General features: G+C 34.0%; 1 protein-coding gene across 2 annotated transcripts in view; it reads left to right on the forward strand.

Annotated features, from left to right (window-relative positions):
- Positions 1 to 1,046: 1,046 nt before the first annotated feature.
- The window catches only part of LOC108366521 (slit homolog 1 protein), a 36,211-nt gene continuing 12,176 nt past the window's right edge, over positions 1,047 to 25,081 (forward strand). The window contains exons 1-6 of one of the 2 annotated variants that reach the window (XM_017620941.1): positions 1,047 to 1,143; positions 1,910 to 2,202; positions 16,400 to 16,930; positions 16,997 to 17,219; positions 21,666 to 21,802; positions 21,889 to 22,041. In XM_017620941.1, coding sequence (XP_017476430.1) covers positions 16,531 to 16,930; positions 16,997 to 17,219; positions 21,666 to 21,802; positions 21,889 to 22,041 — 913 coding nt within the window. In that variant the 5' untranslated portion in view covers positions 1,047 to 1,143; positions 1,910 to 2,202; positions 16,400 to 16,530. The remainder of the gene's footprint in view (positions 1,144 to 1,909; positions 2,203 to 16,399; positions 16,931 to 16,996; positions 17,220 to 21,665; positions 21,803 to 21,888; positions 22,042 to 25,081) is intronic. The other variant, XM_017620942.1, reaches the window with a different exon arrangement.

The following is a 25,081-nucleotide window of genomic DNA, read 5'->3' on the forward strand; positions in this document are numbered from 1 at the left end:
ATATCGATATCGTAGGTCTGAAACAAAGGGACGTAACCGCAGCATTTTCCAGTTTAGAAAAAGAAGCTACAGAGGTTGGTCNCAGCATTTTCCAGTTTAGAAAAAGAAGCTAAAGAGGTTGGTCCAGCGGTGAACGAGGGCAAGACAAAGTACCTCCTGGCAACATATAAGGAGTCCACGCGTTTCGGGACACACGTCACTGTTGGCAGATATACCTTGAAGTAGTGAAGGACTTTTTCTACCTAGGATCCCGAAAAACACCACAAACAACGTCAGCCTGGAGATCAAACGAAGAATAACTCTCGCCAACAGGTGCTACTTTGGGCTCGGTGGGCAATTGAAAAGCAGAGCCCTCTCAGAACACCTACAATATTTTAAATATATTTCCAGAAATCAAAAAGCGAATATGGGTCAAAAAGCTATAGTTCTCATCTTTCTTTCCTTTACCGATGATATTCCCTACCTTTATCGATGATATTATGGGCCAAAAAGTTACAAATAGCCGCTTTAGCAGCGCATGTACACGCCGATCTAAATCAATCAAAAAACCATTTTTTAGTCCCATTTGACAATTTGTTTTCACTCATTTGACCGCAAATGCCATTGAATTTGACTTAGTGAAAATAAGCGTCAAAATTGATAGCAAAAATTACGAATTTGAGGATAGCTAAGTAAAGTGTTAATTTTTCATATGGGCTGCTCTAAATGCAAAATGTTTAAGAAAATACATAATATGACTTTTTTAATTTCTTCCTTTTGACCACTTTATTTTAGAATTGTTTATTCTTTAAAATGAAAGCGAAATTTCTCCCGTACCTACAAGCAAAGTTATTAATTAGCACGGTAAAGGAAAAAGAAAAAAAAATTAGAAATGCATCTGATCAAAAGATTGTACCTTAAATATAGTGACGGTACCTAATGTACCTTTAAGTCATCAAACTCCGGAAAACGTACAATTGTACCCATTTTTTCATCCCTGACTTGATGTAGACTTATTACAACGCTTTTTTCTCATTTGAATCTCTTTCAGTCTCTGATTGTCGGTGTTACAGTGAGAACGCGCGCGCGGTAATTTCCGTATGTTTGTTAAGCGTTGAGCGAGCGCAGCAAGTCGCAGTGAATTATTGGAACGTTGTGGTAGACGTAATGAAAATTAAATTATATAAAACCTTTTTTTCAAATACATACTTAATTTTGAAGGAGTAAAATGGGCAATGGGGACAATTGCTAACATATTCATTAAGAAAAATGAGAAGTTAATTTTAGAAACAATAAAACAACTACAATTCAGTTTCATTATTTAATTACATACACACATACGTCGATATGTTCGCTTCCCCTTTAATTAATGTGAGATTTACATATACGTACTGTACGTTCGAAAAAATCAAATACCTTTAGATATGCATGCATACTCCAAGAAGCAACAATTAATTTCACTTTTCACAAAAGGAATACAACATATGTACATATATATGTACATTTAAATATACATATGTGTGTGTTTATATAACTGGAGTTTGGGGTTGTAGTTGAGCAAGTGGATACATGACAGGAGCCCGTACTTTATTCAAACATTAACGAGCGTCCGTGTGTTTGTAGTTCGCCTAGTTTCAGTTTGTGTTGTCAGGATATCGATTTTCTTAGGTCACTGTTATACATACACAAATAAACATTGTGGAGCATGCATGTAGTAAATACATCTATACAATACAATACAATTGGTGCTCCAAAAAGAGTACCACAAATTAAGCGACTGTGGAAAACAAACAAATTAAATAAATCAAACAAAACTACGATCATATTTGAACGGTTATATGTATTGAGTTTCGTGGCACTAATGTTACACTACTGCATCCGTTTCTTATTGATTTGGATAAAGTTATTAGAAATGTTTTCCATTTTTCAGTTTTTCAAATAGGCTTCGAATTGGCGAATGCGCATATATACATACATAGATATAGTTATGGGCATATATGTAAACGATTTCGTATGTACTTACTTGCACTGCAGACAGGAAAGTAGTACACATCATTAATTGCAACAAGGAATCAACAAATCCGCCATTCATGACACAGAGCTTCGAGTTCAAGTGGACTAAATTCGCATGCATGTATGTAAAAGCGTCTGCCTTTAATGCAACTGAGCCTGAAGGTATGATAAAGTCGGTATTGCTGCGTGGGAGGACGACTCTTAATTTTGGTGAGTGTTAGCTATGCGAATGCTTTCAAATATCTCAAACACCAGTATTTATTTAAATGTTCACACTTTCAAGCAGAATACTTAAAAAACTATTGAGGGATTCACAGGGAGTTATGTATATATGTACATATGTATAACGAATCATGGAGCCAACTACAAATCATTTTGAACCGATATAAAACTTTGTAATCTCCTCAATGTGGATATCTTAGACATATTAGAAAGTCGTTACGACGCCGAAATCGATTTGTTTCCAGGCCAAACTTGATAAGGAATGACGGAAATTCATTCTAAAATACTTAATCTTCTCGCCTTTACGTACGACACCAACATTCTTACATACCATATAACCACTGCACTCCTATCTCATACGATTCAATCTTCTTTGGCGCTATATGAAAGGCATTGCATGATGTGTGCGTGATTTCTGTTTATCTGCATAGAATACCAGCTGTTGGCGAGCGATATACATCGCTTGATCAACGGGCTCTCACTATCGGAGGTACTAGTAAACAGAGGCCTTCGCTACTTCAAAGTTATAACTATAAATGTTGGCGTACGTCGTAACTCTTTTGAGTTATCTTATGTTGTTATTGGCCACCACTCCAAACTCGAAAGCACTACGCCTCGCCAGTTTCGGTTTGTCCATCAAACATTGTCCTCGAGTTCAATTAGCGGTAGGCCCAGAAAACGGGCAGTTTCAACAGGGTCGGACCAAAGGGAGAGGGATGTTAGTTGAGTGGGCCTGAGCTGGCATTTGAAGAGGTGGTTAGTGTCGTGCGGGGAGTCTCCACATACCAGACACTCATTGTTCCGTTTCGTAGCGATATCAATCAGCCTGTCTGCGAAATAGATGTAACTGTATTTAAAGATTTTGAGATTGAGAATTAAAAAAAATAGTCTCTTTGGGTAAAATAAGTACCCTGACTTTCAAATCTATACATATATTCTGCAAATATGGCTAAAATTAAGTTATTTATGTGTATGTGTCTTCCCGATATTCCGGATCAGGTAACTTTCGTTTCTTATTCGGTTTAAATGTTACTCATACGTCCCGGAACACTGCCTAATAAATTCAAATTCTAGTAGTAGCACAAATGAGAAAATAAGCTCAATTTGCCTTAGGTATCGCTTCAAATATGGTAAATTTAAAAATTTTAAGTGTTTAATATTTTCTTGAGTTAAAATTGGAAAAATATACATGCTATCACGATAAAAGCATAGTAAGGTAAAGCCGTTCTCTCAATTCGTCGGCCATGATTTTTTTTTTGAAGTTTGCCAACATTTTAAAATTATATAAAATTGAGAGTAAAGAAAAGGAATTGTTCAAAGTTGTTGTTGTTTGAGATTGAAAATGAGAATGTGTGTGTGAGTTTGTGTGTAAAATTTTAAAATTAAATTGCTTGCAAACGTCAAGAATTTAAAAATTTCCTCTCAGCGGTTCTACCTTCCTATTTTTTTATCATGCATGCTAGTGCTCTAGATACCCGCATATCGAGCAGTACGGAGAGCTCGATACTTTCTCAAAACTCAGCTAGACAAAAACTAAACACTCAGAGGTTTGCCATTACCTGCCGGGGAGGACCTCTGTTAGCAGAAAACCTTTTATATTTTAGATGTTGCAAGCCACATAGCCACCACATTGTTTCTATAAAAATGTAAATACAAGTAAATGACCCTGTGGGGAAAATCTCTAGTTCTGAACTGGTGCGCTTCTAGTACATTTAGACCCAGTACTGGTTCGCGATAAATCTCTTTTGCATGCAAGCAACTGGCGAATTTAACATGGCGATGTCCTAGGAAGTGTCAATTGCCCCCCCCTGCATCCCTTTTTCGATAGTTCCGAACTAGTCCTAAATTCTATAGTTCCGAACCAGTTCTAAAATCGACAGACGAAAGAAAAAAGTATCATGATTTTTCAATCTTTTTGGTTTTTCCGTGTGTGCGATTTTAAGTTATTTTGGAAGAAATGTGTTTTCAATTTGAAATCAAATTTGTTTGAATGATTGTAAGAAATGTACGTTTACATACCTTTAGCTGTAGCTGAGTTTACAGAGGTGCTCGCTGTTATTTCTTAGATTCCAGACGGTCCCAAGATGTTGAAATGCTACCAAGCTATGAAAAAGCATCTGCGAAGCACAGAATAGAAGCGTATTGGAACGAAAAAGCCGCCGAACACATATCTATGTAAAGTAAACAAGCCCCCAAGCTGCATCCCTTATTCGATAGTTCCGAACTAGTTCTAAATTGGACAAATAAGACCTAGTTCGTTCTGCATCCCTTTTTCTATAGTTCCGAACCATTTCTAAATTCGTCACTTTAGATATAGATTTCTAGTGAAAAAAATGAAAAAAAATAGTTTTGGTAGATAAGTGGTACTTTTACACTTTTCGCCGATTTTGGACTGGTTGGGATCTAGTTCCTATCGGCCTAGTTCCTTTTTGGCGATAAAGACCTAGTACGGAACTAGAAATTTGATTCACTAGTCCGCGGTTTCCCTGCAGGGGAGTTCTAACGGCTTTATAACTTAAAATAGCGTTTTCAGATGGCGAAATAATGTTATGAAAACGCGAAACGGTGGAAAGAAGAACTGAGAAGCTTAAATTATATACATACATACATATGTATTACTAATAAAAATAATGTATGGGGGAAAAATCTGTCACGTCCGTTTGCAAATTTTAATTAAAAATTAAATCAACAACGAATTGCTTCTGATTAAAAATGAATTGGTTGTAATGGTCCGTAATTTGACTTTATTTAAAGAATGCTTATGAAAGGAAAACCTGACGGGATTCGCAGAGCTTTTCCTATTTTTACATGTACTCTGAAACCGTTAACCTCCATAATGTCAGGTTCGAGGCCATCAATAGGACCAAAAATTTATTCAATAAAAAAAAAAAAATGTTTTTGTTGTCGCTGAATCCGAATATGGGGCTCCCATGATTCCTCAAGGCCATTTAGAGGTCATTCCAAGGTCATCCCAAGGTTAAATTCAGAAGAATTGTATTGAATTTTCAGGTTTATTCAACGAATTTTTCCCTACTTGACCTTCAACTGACCACGAACTTGGACGTGTTGGGGGCTAAAGAACTTCGTATTCGCATTCAGCGTGTCCAATAACATAGACATATGTATATAGGTTTGGTTTAATATGCATACATTTTTTTTTTTATAGACGCTTCCCTCCTATTACATTAATACAGGGACCAAATCAGGGAATCCGTGATTGAACTAAATTGTATACGAAATTTCTTTTTGGGCATTCGATAGGAGCTCGCTTTTTCGATTAAAATTGAATACAAGAAAAAAACAGCTGTCATTTTATAGGTTTATGTATAGGTTTTTTGTTGAATAATTTATTTGCGTGAAATACATTTTTGTTGTTTTATATAAAAATAATAGCAGGAGTACAAAAACCAAAAAGTACACTAAACAATTTTACGCACAATGCCCGTAAAGATTACAGAATCACTTTGACATTAAAAGCCACCGAGTCGAAAATCTATCTGCTCTGGTAACACAATATTTTATGTTTTCGCAATGTTTTATCCTAATTAGTAAAAACTTTCTGATATTGTTTCTTTTAAAAAATCAACCAACTTCCACCATTTTTTGTAAGTAAAATCTACCAATATAAATTTTTTCGAAGTCCGTGCACTGGAGTTTTCCACGTATTTTATATAGGGAAAAACAACTTTTCGTATAAATGGTATAGAATGCTTGAAAATCAATAATTTATCGATCGGAAAGCTCAGTTTCCCTCAGATTCTCAATAATAATACGCAATGTTTTCTTCAACCATTTTTTCATTGTTACTATATTTTATAGGTCCGCCGAAACCGCCAGAAAATGCAATAGGAGGACGAATAAAAAATCTTTAGTATTGAAAAATGGTTAAATAAAGAATTATATATTAGTACCGGAAGTCTCCTGAAGAGAACTAGAGTTTTCCGATCGAAAAATATCGATTTTCAAGAATTCTATACCATTTCTACGAAAAGTTTTTTTTCCGCATATAAAATACATGGAAAACTTTGAGCGCTTTCAGCACTCCCTAAATATTTTTTGATTTCAAAATGAAAAAATTGGAATATATATTTTTTTCCGTATAGAACAATCCTAGGCGGTGGCGGCAATAAAATTCCGACTTTACTGTTTTTGGACCACTCTCAAGTACATACATACATGGCGTATGAGTAACATTCTTTCCATACTATTCATACTATGTTCATACTATTTCATAAACAAATTACGTATTTTCCTTTAACCATTCACACATTTTTATTTATCTATAGTTAGTAGCTTGATTTTTTTGTAAAAGGCCTTAATACAAACGAAAAAAAAATTTACAATAAATCTGTTATTTTTTAATTGTTTATCTGTAAAAATTGGATTTTTTTCCATAAAAATGAAAATATCTTGGGAAAATGACTTGATCTAGAAAATCATGATACAATAATTTTTAGAAGGTAGTTTCACTTCAATTTTTTTTTACATAAAGCGTGTCCGTGACAAGCACGCACAAACAAACTACTCCGATATAGTACTTGGGTATTTTCGCTTGTTATTTTAGATATTTTTTAATAGAACATGTAAAGATTTATATGTTTCATAATAATCACTTCATTTTTAATATACATACGTATACGTATTTAATACATACTTTTTTGCCACTGCTAATCACATGAATAAAAATCATAAAAATGAAAATATAACGGTAAAATTTCTTGTTTAAAATGTTTTAGATCCATCGCTCACCACAGACTTTATCGGCCGCCGATTTAGTTGGGCTCGCTATTCTTTCCATTGCACCACAACTAATTGGTCGGAGCGATTAAGCTGGTGTAGTGCGCGCACCTCCATACATCTTCATGTACATATTTCAAGCTACTATTTAAATAGGCGGCCGATAAAGTCTGTGGTGTGCGGTGGATATTATAGCTGTATCCTTACATCTATTTCGTGTGTTGCAATATCCACGGAAGCAGCAGCTAATTTTTTATTTCGGCTTTCCTTTTTTTATTTTTCCAACGTCAAAAGCTGGATTTTTTTTTTGAAAAAGTTGGTACAACAAAAAATACGAAACACGTTTACTGTCAGATAGCTAACATGGCGGATAAGAAGAAGTAGTGAAACTACCTTCTAAAAATTATTGTGTCATGTAGAAAACAATACAGATTCGTAATCAATGACTCAAAATTAAGTTTCGATTCATTCCATATGAAAACGTCTGAAAATCCAAAAAATCGTCGCGTCCTTATATTTTTAATTATTTAGAGTATACAACTTTTTTAAATTATGAGAGTGTTTCTGGTAACTTTACAACTTTAAGGCCAGGTAAAAAACCTGGAGAAGCACCGGTAAGCAGGATCAGAGGATTGCTTTATGTAAATGGTAAAGTCAAATTGAAGTTGCGCCATACCGACTGCTGGACATCATTGCCACAAAAACGACCTCTGTTATTATAGCAATACGAAACGGAAATATTGTACGATGGTCCAAAAAATTTATCAATCTAAACACAACAGCCTTCAAACTTTAAAGCAATATATAAACAAAGATTTCCATTCGTTTTATGATAATCTACCTCAATAAATATTTAGTTTTACATTTTTATGAAATTTACTAAGTTATGCAAATTTGCTTAATATATACAAATGTGAAAGCATTTAATAAAAATTCAATTATATTTATATTGAAATTATTTCTTGTATATACGAGCTTTCAGTGGATAACACCCATCGAAACTTTGAAACAGCCATTGGGTCAAGTTAAAACGCTGACCGAAGAAAATAGTTCTCATCTCTGGCAATTTCATGGTTTATACAAAATATGTGTCCACTCACCACTTTGCATTAATTTTTATTACAAAAATCCAATAAAATCGTTTCTGACCATTTTTCATTACATAACAGGAGCAACGGGTAGTTAACTAATCTAGGCCACACCGCAGTATTATGTACAAATTGCATACCGCCAAAAGCAAATTTAAATCGTGTATAAAAACAACTATGTGCTTTAAAGCGGCGCAAATGTTTTTTGATGATGATTTTTTTTCATTAATCAATTACATATTTTTAATATATTTTTTTTTAATACGACATTTGCAAAATATTGCCTATTGGCAGCAGTAATCAGTTTTTTTGCTCTCCTGAAAAGCTATTAAAAAACACATAGCTGTTTTTGTTGGCGCAGCGCCGATATGTACTTGAACACACCCACTGAAAGCAAGACTTTTAAAGTATGTGTTTTGTCTGCGCTTGAATTTTTACCGCGTATTCATCTACATTTTTCCACAGCGAGGTACAATTTACGCGATTGTAATGTTATAAACAGGGAACGGATTTTTAGGACCTAAAAACCTATAAAAAAGGCAAAATAAAATAACGAAATAGGCTGAAAAAGGCAAAATAAAATAGCTAAAAATGCACTAGGTATTGCAAAAAAGGCAAAACAAGCCAAAACAAAATAGCGCAAAAGGCAGGAAAAGGCACTAGGTATTGCAAAAAAAGCAAAATAAGGCACTAAAAAAGACATAAAATACGAAGACCCATCAAAAAATACATTTATTTTAGAAATGTTTATATTACAAGTAAAACGAGAAAAACTATGAACTAGTTTCATTATATGAAAAATTTGTACTTTGAATCTTTGACTATTTTATCCTTTCGAGTTTCTAACTCATAAAACTTTAATCTGTATAGTTGTAGTAACATTGAACCACAAGATGCATTTTGAAGTTTTCAGGCAGCATTTTCATTCGATTTTCGCGAAGAAAAGCCTTGAATGTACTAAATGTGCGCTTGACGTAAGTTGATACAAGTGGAGCCCAATTTAAATATGGAACGTTTGAAACGTTCATAATATCAGGAATAAGGGCGTTTTCCTCGCCCTTTTCAATTTTATCCACACCCGTTAGCTGAGAAAAGGGCTTTGCATTTTTCCAACACCAATTTGGCAAGAGGTCCCTGCGCTTCTATAAGCCGCATGGGCATGTGTATATTTTTTAATCTTAAAAAAAATTGTATGTGCTATAATCACTTTTTTAAAGGTAGAAAAGACAAAAAAGGCAAATATCTTAAAATAGGCAAAAAAAGGCAACATCAAATGTGTATATATGGAATCAGGCAAAGCTAAATCGTGGACATTCTTAATCGGATATACTCTATCTTTTTAGCAGAAAAAAGGCAATTTCCATAAAATCCGTTCCCTGGTTATAAATAACACAAAATCAAAGTCTGAATAAAGGAGCGAAGATTGTAATTTGCTGCTAATATTTAAAATAAAGGATGAATCTGCAAAAGATTGTTTGTTTCATTTCGATGTATGAAAAAGGTATTTAGGGAAACTTGAAGGGAAAAATTATATTTGCGTAGGGAAAAGTAAGGATTTTATTGAGATGCGGTAGGGATTTTTCTAAAATTTATTGGCATCACTGGTGTAAACTGTATTCTAAGAAAGTCACAAAACTCAGCCCATCACTGTTGTGACCAGTGTTGCCGCGCCGTCCCAAGAAAATGTATCACCGACCAAGCCAAAAATGTATCCAAATGTATCCATTTTTCTTTTTTTACATATCCATCTCATAATTTGTAAGAAAACCAAACATTTTCAAGAAAAAGACATAATTTAACCCATCCTAAGGACTTGGGATACGTGTATATATATTTTTATATTTCATAAAATCAAATATTTGTTATTTCAATTTATAAATAATATTTTTTATGCATAAGTATTTTGCAAAGTAAGTACAATAAATAGTAATTAATATGTTACATTTGTACCTGTACACTCTAAAAAGTGTGTGTAAAACTACTACTGAAAAGTATCTATTTTTCAACAGGAATCTGTATAAATATACATACGTGTAAGATGTTCAGGATTGGATTTTGAACTTGAGATCTTTAAAATATACACATGAAATGTTTAAAGTTGCAAAAATTTTTAAACTAAAAATACATTTCCTACAAATAATAAACATGAGAGGCTTACATTTACTCTATTTTAAACATTTTATGTGTTATTTTGCTCTCTGCGACAAATTTGGTATGTTAAAGTAAACAGGCAGTGTTTAATTTTATTACGCGGTGTGCCAATTTGCACACATTAAAAGAGGAAAATTGTTACCTCTCTTAGGTCCGGTTTTTCAGTGGCAGTTTAAACTTAGATTAAGTAAACTGAGTTTAAATTGAACATCTGGCTGGCATTTGATTGGCTGATCTTTGTTTAAACCAGCCAGATCGGGCGTTTAAACTTAGTGTAAACCACGGCCGTGCACTGAAAAACTGGCCCTTAATATGCGCAAATAAACAAAAAAAAAATTAAGGGGTGTATTTATAGTATTTTCAGTAAAATTCATAAAAATTTCCTTAAATAAATCAAATTTTGTTTTTTAAACAGTGCATTTAAACTACATTGAGATCTTCTTTCTTTTTAAATTAACAAATGAAAATATGTGATATGAAAGAGATATATTTACTTCATATATGTATATATTAAGATCTTGCTTAAAGCATCTTTTTTAGCTAACTAAACAATTGCGCCTTACACTGCTTTGGTGAGATCTCTTCGTATGTTCATTGCTTCGTTCACAAAAAAATAAAATGCTCTAATTTCACGCTTAAGTAGCGATCTTTAAAACATTTAAAAAACGTCATTAATGAAAATCGAGTTTTTAACGAAAAAAACTTTACAGAAATTATAACATTTTGGCCTATTTAAAAAAGTATCCACATTTATACTGATCGGAAAAAATAAGTATCCCGTAAAAATTCGTCTAAAAATGTATCCAATTGGATCTATTTAGATCCAAACGGCATCCCTGGTTGTGATTTCTACTGCGCCTCAAAGTTTGCCGCAAAGTTTTCAGTTTTTGTAAATTTCTTTAGCAGTTAAAATCTAATTTTTGTGACCAATTTTGCGGCGCACCAGAAATCACAATAGTGATGAGCTAAAGAGGTTTTTTTTTTTTAATTTCAAATATAACACCGTGCGACAAAAACCAACAATTTTTAAAACACACAAAAATATCAATATATTCACAAAACTAGGAGCCAAATATAGTATAACTGCGTTTTTCGTTTTTCTCTCTGACGTCAAGATTTTTTTAAAGGACTTTGAAATTTCTAGAGTATCTTCATTTACATATGTGTATTGTAACTATCAATATCTTATAAAGAGAAGTGTGAATTTTTTGTATCTAAAACTAATAATGTTAGAAGGACGAAATTCGAGGATATGGTAGAACATATTAGTCCTTGACATAAAAATTAATATTGGAAATTTACAAAAATATTCAAGAATAAAGTTTTAAAAGGACATTTTCAATACTTAATCGTCCTGGTGTACCAAAAACCAATTTTTTTTCTAATCTACAGGATTTTTCCTTTTAGTTGATACCCATATTGTTATTCTACAATGCACCGAATCTTTTGAATAATTTTTTTATGCAATCAAATTCTAGAAATTCCAAAGTCCTTTAAAAAAAATCCTGACGTCAGAACTAAAACTAACCAACTAAAAAAACTAAAAACGCAGTTTTACTATACTTGGCCTCCAGTTTTGTGAATATATTGATTTTTTCGTGTGTAAAATTGACTGCTGTTGCACAGAGTATTAATGCCATCAAAGCATAAAAGGGACCTTAACATTCTGTTAACTATTTACATATGAGAAAGGCGCTATGAAGAAGTATTTATAGTTTGTCTAAAATTGCGAAACAAATCCCTGAAGTTTTATACTTGATCGGTTTCGTAATAAATTGATATCTCATATCAAATATTAACAGTTTGACACTTGTCAAATCATTGGTTCAAGAGAAATTACTTAAAGTTTGAGCAAAAATGAGTTAAAATGTCCCACTCGTCACGTTGGAATGCCCCATGTGCATATACTACACACTTGTAAAAGGTGTTCGCGATTTTGCGTTCAACTTTTGCTTTCAACTCATGCAGGGTTGCACGAAAAAAAAATTCAATGGCTAAATGTTGGCTGGCGACCAACTTTGTTGAAAGCTATTAGTTGAAAGGCCATTCAACCAAAAGTAGAATGCAAAGTTGAACAATGCAAAGGACTTTTTATGGCGAATATTTTGATATTTTTTTATATTTTGATATTTTTAGCCATTCAGTTTTTTTGTCGTGAAACCCTGCGTGAGTTGAATGCAAAAGTTGTCTGAAAAACCGCCCCGTGCGAATGCCCTAGTATTTCTCAAATTATTTTTTCAGTAATGTGTGTTTATCTAGTAACTTCTGAGCTTATAGCCTAGGAAAGTCACGTTTCTTCGAAGGTTTTCACTTATGCTGTGTTCTTCCAGGGTTGAGTTTAAGTTTTGTTAAGAAATGTTAATAAAAAAAACCAACAAAAGTGAAACTTAAAAATTCTGTTTTTCAATCTTGTAGTCTGGGCATCTGAAAATGTGGTTACCCTAGCTATCTACATGTTGTAGGCCATAGGATACAAATATTCAAAGGTAAAACCGCTCGCTCAATTCGTCGGCAACTCAAATGCCAAATAAAAGTAAAACAAAAAAAACAAATAATGAAAATATTCAAATTTTCTTTTATTTTACACTGAAAGTCATGGTACAGGTTTTGTCTTCCCAGAGAGCGTATTTCTTAAACAAACCTTCTTGCAGAGGACTTATTTAATTTGCAAAAGCCGAAAAAAACATTTGCTTGGTAAATAAATTCAAAATTTATATGGCTCACTTCATTTCAAAGTTTTTTTCTTTTGTTTTGAAAAACTATAAAAATGAAATTGAGAGTAAACAAAAACAAAGCCATATAAGGGAGCACGAATTTCGATGTGAAGCAAAACTCTCTGGGAAGACAATGCCAGTAATTATTGTACCATGACTGAAAGTGAGAATGTACATATTTGTGAGATTGAAAATTTGCTGCCTCTCAGCGGTTTTACCTTACAATTTTTTTAACATGGTTGTAGTCTGGATGAAATTCATTTTTAAATTTTATCATACTTTAAAATATAACTGTCAATAACTTGGACCAGCATATTTCAAGATATTTATATCTCAACACAAGAAATATAATTACTTTTTTCAAATACCCGTGACTTGGCGAAATTTGCGTGGTTGGTATACTTCACGTGGCCGCTGTTATTTATTTATTTATTTAATAATAATAATAATAATAATAATAATAATAATAATAATTAATAATTTCCACAATTCCGCAAGGGTATATGAGCAATCTCAATAGTTGTTACATTTTTCTGACAAAATGCGGTGTCTTCAGTTTGGTATAAAGAACAAGATTCCAACTCGAAATTATATATGAATGAAAATTTCGAAATTATATACATACAGAAAAAAAGTAAAAAAATAACCACTGATGCTCATATACCCGTACTTGCGTATGTAGCGTATACGCCCCGTTGCACCATACGCAGTCATCTAACACGTTTACTCGCACGCCTTAACTTAAAAGCCATATTATTTAAAAGTAATAAAATATTGGCGTGGGGGATTTTTACGCATTATTCGTAATGCTCATATGTTTAAGTACTTTATTCATGTATTTCACAATTGATTTTCGAATTTTCCAATAAAAGTTCTTAAAAATGGAATTTTAGTTTCTCAAACCATCGTCATATTTTACTCATTTCCTTTAATACTTATCGATGGCTGAGTAGAAGATCGACCTATCTCGGCAGTCAGTTCGAGGACGCCCTATCTCAGAAAATATCGATGGCTGAGTAGAAGATCGACCTATCTCGGCAGTCAGTTCGAGAACGCCCTATCTCAGAAAACTTTTCAAGAACGCCCTATTTCAGAATTTTTAGGAAAAAACCTTATCTCAGAACTTGGTTGACGAACGCCCTATCTTAGAATTCGGTGCCCTACATTAAACGAAAATATATTGAAAATGTGCTGAGATAGGGCGTTTTTGAATCGATTTCTGAGATAGGGCGTGTTTCAATCAAATCCTAAAATAGGGCGTTGTTGACAAATTTTCTAAGATATGGCGTTTTCGGACTTGCTGCTGAGATAGGTCGATCTTCCACTCAGCCATCGGTATGAGCATTCTATTTGAAAACTTCGCAAAGTTATTATAAAAAAAAACAATTATTATTTTTTCGAGTGAAAATGAAAAAATTAGTAATTTCGGTACTATCTCACCTAAATAAACGTTTTAAGGATAAAATTGTTCAAATACTTGATTTACGTTTTATTTTACTTATTTTTGGAACCCGATTGATTGAAATAAATGCAAAGAGAATGCTTTAGCAATTTTTGTCTGCCGAGAGAAGGGAGTGACACCAAAAAAAAAAACAATTCGTGAGATTTGATTATATATATATGCATACATATGTATATGTATGTACATAACACATGTATACATACATACATGCATACATATATATTCACACAATTTATTTGCTGCCGTCATGATTAAGCTCATGCTTAGTGAATAGTTTTGTACATATTTTTATCGCATTGTACTGTAGTATTGTTGTTGATATAACAGGCTTTGTGGGATTATTTTATTTAATTTAGTTTAATCTGAATTTATGCAGAACGACATAATATGAAGATTTTAAACTACTGTGCGACAATGTGTGTATGCATCAATGCACTCTGATGATATAAATATTCCTGGCTATGTGCATAAATATTTGCATTACACGGTTAAAAATTTCGGTTTAAATTTTAAACTTTTTGACTACATATATGACCAAACTGAATTCAGTTTCAAATACAAACCTTCCAAGTTTTAAAAAAAGAGAGCACATATGTTGGGTCTAGAATTTAAACTGTTCGGTGTTAATTTTAAACGCAAACATTTTCATAATTAAGAATAAAAAAATAAAATCTTAAATTTCAGCTCCGTCTGATGGGGATTGAACCCAGACTACCTTTGGTAGCAACCAATTGTATTAAGCATCTTTGCTCACTCAGCTACAGCCATGCATGTAAATGTCCTTTCATATGTTGAGTTTGAATCAACACCACATTTCGCTGTGTTGATGCCGTCAGTTCATAAGATTTGCTCTCTCTCTCTCTCTCTGAGAGACATATAAAATAAGGCATATTGAGGCAAACATTTTCTATTCCGGTTTAGATTTTAAACAAAATTTTCTAAATATGAAACCTAGAAACTAGAATTAAAGTATTTTGGTTTGATTTTTAAACCACTAATAGCAAAACATCATTTTCTCGGCTGCTAGACTAAAATTTAAACCAGAATATATTAAAAATTGCTTAAAACTATTGACTGGTTTAAAAAGTAGACTATAAAATAGAGGTGGAGAATCGTGGCACTATCGATGCATCGATGTTTTTGCATTTTTGCTTAACATAGATGGTTGATGGCGACTGTCGATGTTTCCTTTGTACACTTTTACCTTTCAAAACAAAAATAAAAAAATATTTTTCAAGACTTTCAATAAAAAATCTTTTAACTCTTTATAATATAATAATAATAATAGATTGGCGCTTACACATATGTAAATAAGTGTTTGGCCGAGCTTCTGCTCCGATTTGTGACGTGCGCCTTGATGTTATCACACTTTTGAGCGACCTCTAATAATTTTTGATTAAAAAATAGGGGTGTTTTTTTCTATATAGAGCATTAAAATTCCTACTTTACTTTTTTTTGGACCACCCTAATATACATACATACATATGTATGTATGTATCTATGAAGTACCTAACGGCGTATCAACAAAATGCAAAACCGCGTATCAAGATAATGCAAAACCGCGTATGTGAGGTTGCATAAATTATTTTCTAGAGAGTAAAAACATTCGCATTTCAAAATGGTTCTCTTTTTTATAAAGCAATCGTATTTCTGGCTAGTATATTTCAGGACGAATGGATAAGGATTGAGCCAAGAGCTTGTGTGAGCAAAACCAATTTTTGACAGCAAATGTCGGTTAAAGCTTAAACAAACGGCAGCGTTGATCGGGATTAACTGGGACTTAATCCGGATCAACTGCAGTTAATTCCCGAGTTGATCCGGATCAACGCTGCCGTCTGTTTAAGCTCTTACGCGGCTTTGCAGAATGACGATACGCGGTTTTGTACTTTAAACGACGATATGTATGTATATAATTTCGCAATGATTTTTCTCTGATTGATGTCTTACATACTTACATTATATCTATACATATACATATGTATGTACATATATTTGTTTGGTTGATAATAGTCTCCTCCGCTTTTAATTTACAGGCGTACAATAGGAGTGAGTAAATTAGCTGCTGGCAGTTGGTTCGACGAACATTAGACCAGAATCGAAATAGAGGAACAAGTAAGCGGCGAGATCGAGTGGATAGAATAGCGGTAAACAGTGATAGTGTAAAATGGCTGTGGAGAGGTCAAGCAAAATGCATTTCGTTACCAGTAGCCTTGGCTATGGCGGGGCGATTGTACTCATGGCGCTTGTTTATGGATTGCAGCATATTGGCGCTCAAAATCCGCCGCAGCAACAAGTTTGTCCGGAACAAAATGATATAGCACCTTGTGTTTGTACGTTGAAGAAAAACGGATTGGACATTTTGTGTGAAACAACCGACTTGGCACATATAACAAAATCAATGGGTACTTTGAAAGGCCAGAGTCCCATCATATTCTATTTGAAATTGCGCCACAACAACCTTCCCAAATTGCAAGGCTTTGTTTTCTTGGCATTGGATATCCGCCATTTAACAATTCACAATAGCAGTTTGGCTGCCATAGAAGAGAATGCGCTCAGCTCATTGGGTATGCATCTTTTTCGAAGACCGAAGAAAACCATCCAGTTCACTAATTTGAAAATTGTCATTACAGGTAATGGACTCACGCAGTTGGATGTTTCGCTAAATCAAATGAAAACGGTGCCATCAGCTGCATTAAAGCATCTCTTCCATTTGTTGATCCTAAATTTGAATCATAACAAAATTAGCGTTATCCACAATAATGCTTTCGAGGGCTTGGACACATTGGAGATACTTACATTGTATGAGAACAAAATTACTACAATTGAACCGGAAGCGTTCAGAGGAGTTGAGAAGTAAGTTCGTTAAATCTTCCACTTTACCTTTCTAAAAGTGCTGCTAAATGTGGCAATTGAAGTTATATTGAAAAATCTGTCAAATTCACAGTCCAGTCAGACCTGGCAATGCAAGTAAAGTTATTTCGAAAAGTCTGTTAAGCTCAACAATTTCGGAAAATTATTGCAGGTGCAGTCAGATTATGCTTGAGAAGTGACTTTCGAAAGCAGTTTTGAAATTTCGATAATCGATATTTTGTTTATTAATTCGCATAAATTCGCAAATAAATTGATTAGATAGTACCTTCATCAAAGTAAATAGATTTGCAGTGCAACACGAGCAAACTAAAATTTTTGAAAGCTAAATATTTGCACTATTTTAGTTGGGGGCACGCTTTGGAAGTTTAATTTTTGCAAAAAGGATTAATAGGTGGTCACCCGGAAAAACACACTTTCACAGCAAAGAGTACTCCATGTATATTCGCACACACTCCCACGAAAGCCTGTCCCACCTGATTTATTCGAGGCTTACCAATGCCTGTTCTTACCAATTGTTGTTCGTTCCCTGAGCTAGAGCTCGCGGTAAGGCAACTCGCACCATGTACTCTTTCCCATCATCTAAACCCAACTTTAGTTAGGTGGAAAAGGCTGCCCGAGTCAAACGGTACTCACAATCTCCACGGCTAACAACTCGGGCAAGGTGTTGGTGCCCTCTGCGGAGCTTAGCTGAACAACACAACCCTCCCTTCCTTCTTCTTTATACAATCTTCCACCTGCTCCAATCTCCATATGAGGGCCTAACTGCAGCAGAACTCCAACTGAACTACAGCGGACTTTTAAGTAAGGTCTTCATAGCTGCGATAAAAGAGTTGCGTCGGATGCAACGAGCTCGTGCAGCATCGCCTTTTCGATGTAGACATTATGGTACTTCTCTATGTTCATTGTATTTACATATATACATATACATACATACCCCTGCCACCTGCCCAGATAGACGATCGGATAATTGGTAGCATGAACAATTCGCCCCGATTTCCGACTTAGTCAGCAGTACTAGCGAAAGAGCGTGACCATCGTGGCCAGGTAGATCCCGGGAACATAATCAGAAAAAGTGAGAATAGAACCTGCAGACCTGTAACATACCTTTCTAGCTTGAGTAAACTTTGGCCAGCCGAAAAGTCCCTACCCTAGACAAAAGGTTGTGACAGAACTGCTGCTACTTCAATTTATATTAAATTTCACCTTGTGAATGTCGCAGCCGGAGTTGAACCACTACCCGTTACAGTGCAGGGCCGAGAGGTCCGTGTTATCGTTGTACAATTACGATCTGTAGCAGATTAAATGACACTTTTTCCAGCCAGACCGTTAGTAGAGTTTGGCAACAACGATTGAAACGATTAGGCGATCTGGACATTGGTATAGATACTAGGAATACTAGGACTTAGTTTAAACTTTTTTTTACAAAGCATAATTTTGAATTGCAAATTTTGAAGTTTCTTCACGTAAATACAGTATATTTTGCTTAGCTGCACATCCTTCTTTGCACGAAAAACTTGTGCACTTAACCGAAAAAGGCACCTAAGCGAATTTTCTTTACTACTTCAATGAGGAAGGTATCCGAATACCTACGAAACCAAATAGTGGCGGAGCACTTACCACGTAGAAATTACTGCAAGCGAAATTTTTACCGATTTGTATCTAATTATCTATATAACTACATAAATTTATAGCCATTTTCGTTGTTCTGCGAGATGAACAAAATAAATAAAAAGTTGTAAAATTAGGTAATTGTAGGGCCAGTGCAGGTAAACGTAATACTTTCTTTGATAATTGATACTAGTCGCACAATTTTTAAGGCAGGTATCGCCAATGTGCAGGTATGCTAAATGCATCTATCGGAGCCGTTTCCTTATAAATGTTAAAAATAATGCCTCTGATGCGCATTTTGGGGTAGGTATCTTAAATGTGCACTTAAGCACAGAGACAGCAAAGCAAAATATACTGTAGTTAGTTCGGCGAATGAGTTCAAAACGAGACTGGAAGCAATGCTTATAAACGAAAAGATTTTATGAAATTTTTTAAATTACTTTCTGCCGGTGTACACTGTGGCCGCTTCATACAGGTCGATGCCCAAACACAAATTTTTATAAATGATGGTATGTATAAAAAAAAAATATCAGAGTCAAAATAAAGTACCAGATCACGTGTATAAACATTGAGTTAGTAACTGCTACCAGTTGTCGTGGCAACATCGCAAACAAATTTAGAAAAAACGTTTTTTCTTAACAGCGGTTGTCCCTCGGCAGGCAATAGTTGCGTTCGCGTAGCTGTTAATTGTTCATATTTAACCAAAACTTACAAGTTTTTGCGTTCGCGTACGCAAAAAACCTGCAAAGTAGGCGAAATTGAGAGAGCAAATTGACATTTCATTTTGAGGGGAAGCTGCTGGTTTCTGCTGGAAAAATTTTTGCCAACAGCAATTTGCCAACAGGAAAACAGCTGATCAAAAACAGCTGGTTGGCATTTACGCAAATCACAAAATTGAATTTGATGGTTNTGAGTTTGATGGTTTGGAAGTTAAAAATCACAAAATGCGACTAATTAAACTTGTAAGAAATAAGTAGTTATTTGTTTAATCAATAAACTGTGTCAGTATAACACTTTGNTAGTTATTTGTTTAATCAATAAACTGTGTCAGTATGACACTTTGTGATGACTTTTCGTACGTTTTAAATTTTACACTTTTGAATGTAAACAAAATTTCAATCAGCTGTTCGTCTAACTTGCAAGTTTCTGCAAATTTTCTGTTCGCGTACTATTTGGGACATTTTTCTCTTGTGAGAGAAAAAATGACATTTCGCCGGAGTTTGGCAGTTGGTTGGTTTTAACTGGAGATTTTAAACGAACGCACCTAATGGCAAATGTCCGAGTGTATTTCTGCCATGAAAAACAGCTTCTCATAAAAATACAATCGCCGATCGGAGTCTGCGTAAAACTGTAGGTCCCTCCGCTTTGTGTGAAAACATCAAGGCGCACGCCACAAGTCGGAGGTGAAGCTCGGCCAAACACTAACATATGTGTAAGCGCCAATCTATTACACAGGTTTACAAAAAAAAAGAAGTGTATGCATATTAAACCAAACCTATATATCCCTATATTATTCGACATGCTGAATACGAATCCGAGGTCCGTTAGCCTCCATCACGTCAGGTTCGTGGTCATTTGAAGGTCAAGTAGGGAAAAATTCATTTAATAAACCTGAAAATTCAACGAAATTCATCGGAATTTGACCTTGGGATGACCTTGGCATGACCTGCAGATGACCTTAAGGAATCAAGGGACCTCCATACTCGGTTTCAGCGACAACAAAAACTAATTTTTTTTTTAATTTTTATTGAATAAATTTTATGTCCTACTTGACCTTCAAATGACCTCGAAGCTGACATTATGGAGGTTAACGGACCTCGGATTCGGGTTCAGCGAATGTAAAACCTTATGTATATGAATTTTCAGATTTATTCAATGAATTTTTCCCTACTTGACCTTCAACTGACCACGAACCTGACGTGGTGGAGACTAACGGGCTTCGGATTCGCATTCAGCGCGTCGAATAACATAGGGATATATAGGCTTGGTTTAATATGCATAAGCTTTTTTTTTTTAATTATTATTATTTATTTTTTTTCATGATCTAATGATAGGATCTAAGCCAAATTTATGGGACCACCTCTTAGGTACCTCCTTTCCTTAAAAAAAAAAAAAACTTATAGACTTATTCTCACGAATTGATAACCTCCCTTTTTTTGAAGTCGGTTAAGAATGGTTTTGATTGCCCTTTTTTAACCGACTTCCAAAAAAGGAGGAGGATATCAGTTCGTCGGAATATTTTATTTTTATGTATGCTACCGCATAACTTTGGACCCCGTCATCCGATTTCGATATTTCTTTTTGCATCGGAAAGGTAGTGTCGTGTCTCAGATGTGGTCCCATACTAATCTGGTTAAGATCCGATCAGTGGATCATCAGATATAAATATATTTTTTTTATATGAGAGTTGAAGTCGGTTTTTTTTTGCTAAAAATTACTTGTTTAATTATCCGTATAAAAAATGCCTCTTGGTGGTAAAAAGCATTTCTACAGTAGCTATTTGAAATTATATCGATTTCAATTGAAAACCTGAGAGGTATGAATTATTATTACAGCAACAAAATTCTAAGTGGCATTATGCTTCCTCTATTGGTTCTTTCCTTCAAGCGGTAAATAGTTCAATAGTGCGAAAAATTTTTTAAGCCTACATGAATCAAATCTGATATGATTTTCCCACAAAACTAAACTATTGAAAATTATGTTCTGATATAAATTTGAAGAATACCTAAATACATACAAGGAACTTAATTTAAACTAGATACTGCATTTATTTTGCTTCAATAACCCAAAACTATATACATATTGTACTTTATTTCTAAGAAAACTTAAACGCTTAAATCTTGGCGGTAATGAACTCACAACGATTCCACAACAAGCTCTCTCTATACTTGACGCTCTAAAAAAATTGGAAGTACAAGAAAACAAAATCAGCAGTATAAATGAAGGTGACTTTGCTGGTAAGAAAAAATCAAAAAGTTGTAATATTTGTTCCTTGCATTAACTACTATAAAAACACACAAATTATTAACTGGTTACATTTTAGGAATGGAGAGTTTGGACTCACTAATTTTGGCTCATAATATGATCAATACCGTTCCTGCCAATGTGTTTTCTCAGCTAAGACTTTTGAACTCACTAGAACTGGAAGGAAATAAGATCAGCACGATTGACAAAGATGCGTTTAAGGGATTGGAAGGTAAAACCATATAAAAAACATTAAATCAATATGAAACACTTTTTAGGTCAATTCTAAGCAATTAATTACAGCTATCTGATGCATCATTTGATTATGAGAGCAAAATTTTCTAATTATGTATTTCAAGATTTTTTTAATAATGTAGTAGATAGACACATTTATTTTGTAGGAGCTTATACTATAATGCATTCATCAAGCTAATATTGCTTTATGGTATACTAGTGTGGTGGACGGCTAGAGTCCGACCGATTAATCGGCATCGGCCATTTTTGGCCAATTCTTAGCCGCTTCTTTTAACTTTTTCCGCAATTTTAACAAGTGTTAATCAAAATTTTAAACTGTTAAATCAGATTCTTAGATTTTTTTTGAGTACGCACTTTTTTAAATTGTAGTATAATAAAGGGCAAATTTTAAGTAGCTAAGTAAGACTATGTTCAAACAGGCACCTAATTGGTAATTAAGAACCTTTTCACCAATTCAAGCCTTAATTGCTTAAAATTATTAATTGCCAATTAAAATTAACAATTAATTTGTGTCAGACTCTCTATGCAACCCTGCTAGCTATGTTTAATTTTGACTTGGAGGTATGTTTATTGAATAAAGAGCAATCAGCTGTTTGTTTCTAGTCCTCTTTTATAGCTCAGTTATGCATACTTGGCGTTGCTTGAGAGTGTGACAACTCTGAGTCTGAAGGAATCTGTTAAATGAGCTTTGCATGTAAGCGGTTACCCAACGCATTGCACTTCACACGTAGAAGTCTGTTGGTTTTTGGTTTCTACGTAAAAATGGTATAGCAGTGCATGCAATACCAAGTATGCATAACAGAGCCTTTACAGCTGATATGCCATCAGGTATGGAAAATTTAATCATAAAATTGTACCTAATTTACGAAAAACTAAAGTAGATAGATATACCTAAAAAGTAAATATGTATTTCTATACAAAAAAAAATATGAGGATAACAATTCCCATCGATACCATGTCAACTTCTGTACTCATATTAAAAGAAATATTCTTCGTCTATCTGGCGAAATCAACTACAGATTCGTTACTTTGACCACCCTTGTGCATCATTTGTATGCCTCTTCACAAAGGAGGGAAGCTATTAGACCAGTTACCCACCAGAAAATGCATTGAAATGTCAATAAAAATAAGAACTGATTTCCTGATAAGTTATTTGGCTACATTCCAAATGTACCTAAAATTGTGTGTTTGTAACGAATGCGCTTTCAAACTAAATAGAGGTACGATTGTACCAACTTTTCTATCACTGTAGGTAATCCAACAGCAGATTTCGTATCGCTAATTGCGCAACTGACGTATGTGTGAACACCAAACTCTATGCCGCAATTTAAAGCTTAATTGCCTGAGCTAATTGTGGCCTGTTTGAACATAGTCTAAGTGTTGATTTTTGACAATTTTTGTTCACGATTTTCTTCGAAATGAAGTATGTTCGAAAATTTGTTTGTGTGGAGAAAATCCGCAACACCTTCCACTTAATTGCTAATAACTGGGTATGATAATTGGTAATTTCGCAGTTACCTAAAATTTGCACTTCATTAAAGTAAAATTAAATGGGCTACAAAACTTCATACTCAGAATGTTTAAAGAAAAAGTTTAAAATTTTTACTAACATGGGTTTAGTTAGATAACGAGCTACACTTTCATAAAAAAAAATAAGAAACATTAAATAAAAAATTATAAAATGTCGTTGTCATTTATTTTTTGAAGTTTGTCTACTTTATAAAACTGAAATTTTCAGAACAAGTCAAATGCCAAATAAAAGTAAAACAAAAAACAAATATATGAATATATCCAAATTTTCTTTTATTTGAGACTGAAAGTGAGAACGTATTTGTGAAATTGAAAATTTGAAAACATTTTGGTTGTGTTAGCGAACTTCAAAAATGTTCAGGCTGCCTCTCAGCGGTTTCACCTTCAAATTTTTGTATCATGAAATTTATATCCAGGTAGTTTTTTTTTTAAGAAACGGCATCGATATCGGCCGATTTTTTGCCCCAAGGCCGATTATTCGGCATCGGCCAAAAATTGGGTATCGGTCGGACTCTATGGACGGCAATAAACAAGAGAGGAGAGGATACAAATAAATACAAGCTTGTCTAAGCGTCGCATTAGTAATATTAGAGAAGTGGACTCTGGTACCCGTGACCCGTAATCATTCCTTTTGTAGATATCATTCTTGTTCCGCTTGTAATAACAATAACGGTGCGACAAAAACAAAAAATGTCAAGGCACACGAAAGAATCGATATACTCACGAAACTATGGGCCAAATATAAGGTGCATTCGCGTATTGATGTTCTTCATAGCTATCCAAAACTATCAGGTTTTGCTGTTCGCGTACACAAAAATTCAGCAAAGTAGGGGAAATTGAGATACCAAACTGACATTTCATTTTGAAGAGAATCTGCTAGTTTCTGTTGAAAAATTTTTTGCCAGCAGCAACTTGCCAGCAAGAAAAATAGCTGATCAATATAATCCGTTCGCAAGTTATGAACATAATGCAATTTATTTTGATGGTTTTTGCTTTTAAAATAACTTATTAGAACTCCAAATGTTTGAAAAAAAAATGCAAATACTAATTTTTTTACGTTTGCTTAGTAAATTGCTTCAGGCAAACTTTTAGTTTATTTTCTTTTCATGTTTTCTTATTTGTACTTTTGTATGTAAACAAACTTCCGATCAGCTGTTCCTGAAACATTTCACTGCTTGAGAGAGAACACATAAAAATTCTCTATAATAAAAGGTGTATTCGCGTGTTCTTCTGGTAAAAAAATTTCCAGCAGAAACTAGCAGGTTCTCATCAAAATGAAATGTCAGTTTCGTTTCTCAATTTCTCCTACTTTGCTGGATTTTTGTGTACGCGAACAGCAAAACCTGATAGTGATCAAAAACTATCAATACGTGAATGAACCTAAAAAAGCGTTTTTAATTTTTCAAAGGCTTTGAAATTTTAAAGATATGATTAATTAAAAAAAAATATTTAAAAAATCAGTGCAATGTATAATAACAATATGGGTA

The sequence above is a fragment of the Rhagoletis zephyria genome, unplaced genomic scaffold (genome assembly GCF_001687245.7).
Source record: "Rhagoletis zephyria isolate East Lansing unplaced genomic scaffold, Rhagoletis_zephyria_1.1 Rzeph_scaffold_02303, whole genome shotgun sequence".
In the NCBI taxonomy this organism is placed as follows: Eukaryota; Metazoa; Arthropoda; class Insecta; order Diptera; family Tephritidae; genus Rhagoletis; species Rhagoletis zephyria.